The sequence below is a fragment of the Vicugna pacos genome, chromosome 6 (genome assembly GCF_048564905.1).
Source record: "Vicugna pacos chromosome 6, VicPac4, whole genome shotgun sequence".
Taxonomy (NCBI): domain Eukaryota; kingdom Metazoa; phylum Chordata; class Mammalia; order Artiodactyla; family Camelidae; genus Vicugna; species Vicugna pacos.
In genome coordinates, this window is record NC_132992.1 from 88,124,793 (window position 1) to 88,130,659 (window position 5,867).

Here is a 5,867-nt window from a genome sequence, read left to right on the forward strand (position 1 = left end):
TTAAGAAAGAAGAACCTACAAAGTAAACTATGAAAAGCAAACAGAGAAGTAGAAGGAAAATCAAGAGAGCCTCTTGTCCCAGAAAACTGTGGAAAGACAACATAAAGAGAGGAGTGGTCAAGTGCAGCAAAAGCTAACAAGAAGTCAATTCTGGGGCAACCCACCACCATCTCTCTGGATTACTGCAGGCGCCAGCAGTCTCAATTCATTCTCCAGGTGGCTGGCCTCCCACACCCACCTTCTGCACCTGGCTCAGACCTACTTGGCCCTCATTTAAAACACCACTTCTTCCGGGAAGCTCACTTTCAGGGTAGAGTCAGTCCTCCTGTTAGCGAGTCTTCTGTCACTCTCTACTTCCCCAACACTTATCACACTTAACAATTACTTGTTCAATTTACTAACTCTTTGTTTCTAGATCATAGGCTCCTTGAAGACAATAATGAGTTTGTTGAATCCTATACTCCAAGTATAGTGCCCATAAGAAGTATACAATAAATATTTGCTTAATTTTTAAAAAGTCAAAGATTTTTAAATGTCCATTGAATTCAGCAACATTCAGGGTACGGGTGATCCCACTGAGAGCAGTCTCAGAGGAGTGTTTACAACAGAAGGAAGAGAGAATTAATGTAAGTATAGTTAGTAGAATAAATGTCTTTTTGGCAGACAATATAGAGTGTTTGAGTTGAAATAACAAATATACATTAAACACTAGTCTGCATGTGAGGTACTTCCTATATGCTCTGTGGCGTAAGGGGAGTGTTGCAATTTCTTGTCTACAAGCCTCATGTTGAACACTAACTGGCTCACATTTTTTTCACTGGAGGCTACTACTTTAATTGGCTTTCCTCATACTGGTATTTGTGTGATCCTACAGACTTCCTAAAGAGCACATGGGCATGGATGGTTTTAAGGTATACATATGTAGATCCTCAATCTTCAAATATATTCCTTCCTAAAACTGATCTTCCTGAGAAGAGTACTTAAAGAAGCAGCATCGTGTTAGGTCTCCTTTCCCATACGCCCTCGTACAGGCTCCCTTCTCCCACTTAGCCAAAAAACACACACCTTTTTCCCTCCCTGAGCCCTCCCTTATACGCTGCCTAGGATGTAAAAACCCCAGGCAGGGCCTGCAGTGAGCTGCCTCGTGTCTCCCCATCCTACACGTGCTTTGGGTATGACAATCAAATTCCAAGAACTAAGCGATGCCACTCCTGCAGAATCCCTACAATTCTCATCTACTTATTTATGGCATCAGTGTTTCTCAAGCTTAAAACTTTTAAAAATGTAGATTGAAATTTACAAAGAATCTTATCAAATTATTGCTGCAAGTATATTTATCTATTGATACATGAACAAATCAGGGAAGGGGGGAAACACATCCATAACATGGATAAATATATTTCCAATAAAAGTTTTTATGTTTACTTATTCAAATGTATAATATGTTTATACTGTTTTTGAGCAACTGCACTCTAGTAACTATAATAACCACACAATCCAGAGGAAAAATTTAACACTGAAAGCCTAATGACTATATTGAGATACTGATAAGCTCAACATGATAAGCCCAGAGCAAACACTAAGAAAACCACTAAAAAATTCAAAAAAAAAGAAAAAATAGTGAAGAAATCATTATGGGAATTAAAATGTTACACCAGAAATACACGTACTGCAAAAGAAAGCTTAATGGTAACAAAATTTTTAATATCAATTTTGTTACATGTTTTTATTGCAGAGAAACAACAGCATGAGCAATAAAAGACATAGGCATAAAATATGTAAATTACAGGAAAATTCTGCAGAGGAAGTAGGGTGGACAAAGGAGTTCAGTGGGAAAACACACAATGTTAAATTTCCAAATATTAATGAAGACTTTGTTCAAGCATTTTTTTACTATGTAATGGCATTTCGATTCCACTGGGTTAAAAAACTGTATTTTTATTGTATCAGTATTTACAACACAACAAAAATTATCCTCTACAACTATCTAAACTTGTAATGAAAAAATTTTTAAGTCAATTTTTAAATGTACAAGGAATATGGTAATTTTTCAAAAATCTCTGAAAGAAAATAGAACATGTTTGAAGAATAGTCCTTTAAAACATACTACGTGTTTAGGTCCAAGTTCAGTCACTCACTATCTGGGTCCTTTGGACAAGTTCTTAACTTCTGAATCTCAATTTCCTCATCCATAAAATAGGGATGTATCAATTTCATAAGGTTATTGGAAGAATAAATGAAATAACATGTAAAGCTACCAACATGGTTTCTGGTACCAAGTAAACAATTTATAAATGCTGACTATGGTTCTTTGTCTTCCACAGTGCCTACCCAGCACAGTAATGAGCACTACTGGGAACTCAAGGTGTACTTGGCAGGATGAATAAAAGCAAACATTAAGTGGGGGGACGGTATAGCTCAGTGGTAGAGTGCATGCTTAGCATGCACAAGGTCCTGAGTTCAATCCCCAGTACCTCCATTAAAAAAAAAATTAAGTTATATGTTTCTTTTTAATACATACCATAAGACTAACTAGAGAAGGCTGGTAGTTCCATGATGGGAAGGGTGAAGATTGGTACCCTTGCTTGGCCTGTGTTTCAGCACAATAACACTTACTGGAGCATATAGTCTACATAAGCAAAACAGACCTTTAAACAGTAGAATCTTTGTAAGAGACAGAAAATGACAACAGTTTTCTGATTTCCTGGAGTTTTTTATGGACAAATATTTAGGAGTTGAATTTAAAAATAATAAGCAATTTTCTTCTTCACAAAGAGAAGAATTCTAAATACAGCTACCATTTATGTGATGACAGATGGCTATTGGTAGCATCTGTATATTCCAAAAAAACAAAACATACCATCTGTCTTCTCAAAGATATCTCACTTTATTAATCAGTGAGAAAAGCAGCTGCATTTCAAATACTTATACCATAGAGAGGACATTCTGATAAATGCTTGGAAATGTTTCCACTGTTACACGATTTTGTTGCTGAGACAATGTCTATTAAAAAAACTTCCTAAAAAATCATTATCTACACAGGTTACAAAAGGTTTGAACGCATGAAAAATTATCTCAACGAATCTAAAGTCTACTGAACAGTGTTTTTAAAAAGGGGTTTTAAGGTTAATTCTTTATATATATAAATGCAACACCTTCCAATTAATTAGCAAGAATAAATGATTGAGATCAAGGAAGACAGGAATGTCATAGGCGATTTCAACACAATCCTCTGCGTAATTGATGGCTGAGACATCAGGAATGTCGCCAATGATGTGATTCCTCCATTTGGATCTATGAATCTTTGTGAGGTATCTTTTTTCAGTCATAAAAGTCACTAAAAGCAAGTGTCAAAAGTAACTGAATATGGAATCAGAAGTTTAAATAGTTACATCTAAGTGTCACACCAAAATTTATCTTAGTCATCAACACCGTACACTACAATTAATAACAAAATCAGCAACAGTCAATGTTTACTGGATGATTCGACATTATCATTTTGGTTGGGCATATTCCTCATCTTCAAGGAGCAGAACAAAACATAACCTTAGATTAAGTCCACCCCTAAGTTATTCTTCCAATGATCCTGAAGTCAAACTGTATAATTCAAATATTACCACCTCGGATTTCCCATGAGGATTAAATAAAAGCACACAAATGAGAGTGCCCAGGACAGTGCCTGAAATAAACAAATGCTCAATTACATTAACTGCTCTTTCCTTCGCTTGAAGCCATGTGACTAATTAAGAAATATTAGGCTCAGAGAATTAGGTGGGCTTGAATTCTCACTATATCCCTTGCTAGCCTTGTGACTTGAGGCAAATTATTTAGTGCCATCTGTGAAATGGAAATAGTAATACCCACCTTATAGGATTAATGTGAAAAGTAATTAAAGAATAACGCATACAAAGTCATATGAAACAAAAAAAGACTTGTTAATAAGTGCCCAACCCTCCTCCTTCAAGACAGCCTATTCATAATTTTACCGAAAGGATAAACTTACGGGCCAATGAATTTTAAAATACCCATCAGAATCTGGTAAGAATTACAGCAATGCAGTACCCTGACATAGTGCCTGGCATGGAGTGAACCCTCCATTAATGTTTACTGAACTCAGGTGAATTACTATGTCCAGTGTCAATTGGCTAACTGTGGCAGAATGGGTGACCATGGGGTGGGACTGGGTCTTTCTGCTACTCAAACCAGGGCTCTTCCAATATTCTGTGTATTCTCCCTGGTTTAAGTCATCTGCTTGCTGATAAAATTACATGCTTATGTATATGGAGTTCGGGGAAGTGGGAAAGCCACTCCATTCTTGTCAAACTCAAGACTGAATACACGTGAAGTAAAATACGATGCACTGAACACAGAAATGCAGGTACAGATCTACGTGGTTGAGTTAAACTGCACACCAAGCACCTGTTAAAAGAAGTCAATTCACCACCTCTGGATGACAAGTGGAAAACAGGTTTTTAAACGTTTGAAAACTGCAGCTTCAGCGCTTATTGCAACACCTGTTTTTTACGACTTGTCACATGAAGGAAAGAGGCATAACCAAAAGGCACAATTAGGGTCACACATGCATTCACCGGCTGGCCCTAAAAACGTAACAAGCAAAAGCTGGCAAACCGGCAGACGTGGCCTTCACCTAACCTTCTAGATTGCAAAGGCTGTACGGAGGCCGCAGTGTGTAAGTAACCAACCTAAAATAAATAAACGAATAACTAGGCATTCTGACATCCCCAAAGTTCCTCCTCATCCTTAATCTTTCCGGAGTGTCATCCCATGAAATACGGTTTGTTTACACAGAACCCGGTGACCCCTCCTATCCTCAAGGGGGCAAGACTGATCATCTTCTTCCATCGACCACTTTCAGCCAGCTTCACAGACCCCCAAATCACTGACTCAGCTGATTCCCACAGTGTAGATTCCATCACCTCAGTTAAGTTTCTGGAACACGTGGGTTTGGAAGCGCAAACTTGCTAGAAACAGATTAAACAACACTTCAACACATTTCTCTGAGCCCTGCCACACTTGGATCCTAACAATTTCCAGAGAAGGACTGAATCCACGTCACCTGGGGTAACACTCGTTCAAATCGCCCTAAAGAAGGGAGTGAGTCCCGCCCCGCTGGCCGCTGGCAGCTCTTACCCATTTGTCCAGGGGTACCTGGGTGAGGGACCCGGTGCCCTGGTACAGGTCCAGGCTGAGCTGCTCCAGGCTCAGCTTCTCTTGCAGAAAGTGACCGAGGTACCTCTGCAGGAGGTACCGACAGGCCCTCTTCTTGATGGACTCTGAAAACGGCCAAGGCATGATGAGGGCTGGCAGCTGGGCCGGCGGGGGCTGCGGGCGGCTCCGGCCTGGGCGTCCAGGCTCGAGCTCCAGGCCGCGGCGGCGGCAGCGGCGCCTCGGGTCCCGGCGGACGAGCCCAGGCCGCAGCAGGGCCTAAGCCCGGGGAGGCCCCTTCATGCTCGGTCGGCGCCCGCCGTCCCTCACGGCGACCCCATCACCTGCGCCGCGCCGGTCGCGCTAGGCCTGGCGAGTACAAGGCGCGGAGTCCCGGTCGCCCCAAGCCCGGGGCTTCCGAGGGGGTCCTAGCCGACACAGAGAGAGGGTAGAAGAGACCGCGCCGGGAGGCAGCAGAGCCTGAGGCCGGGACTGAAGCGGACACTGCCACCGCAGTCGCACGACGAATTTGTTGTCATCCGCGGGGCGCGCTCCCGACTCTGGGACGCTCCCGCGCGTTCACGAGACCTCTTCTCCCAGCCCGCGACAGGGCGCAGGCGGAAGTGACGCCACACTGGGGTCCCGGAGGCGGGGAAAAGGGCCCGGAAGAAGCAGTTCCGGCTTCGAGAGGGCGGGGCGAG

The 5,867-nt window shown here is 42.0% G+C and overlaps 1 protein-coding gene across 2 annotated transcripts in view; it reads right to left on the bottom strand.

Annotated features, from left to right (window-relative positions):
* Positions 1 to 5,753, bottom strand: part of ATG2B (autophagy related 2B) — a 59,186-nt gene extending 53,433 nt beyond the window's left edge. For both annotated transcript variants that reach the window (XM_006213904.4, XM_072963672.1), the window contains exon 1: positions 5,152 to 5,753. In XM_006213904.4, the coding sequence (XP_006213966.2) occupies positions 5,152 to 5,313 (162 nt within the window). In that variant the 5' untranslated portion in view covers positions 5,314 to 5,753. The remainder of the gene's footprint in view (positions 1 to 5,151) is intronic.
* Between the last annotated feature and the right edge of the window lie 114 nt (positions 5,754 to 5,867).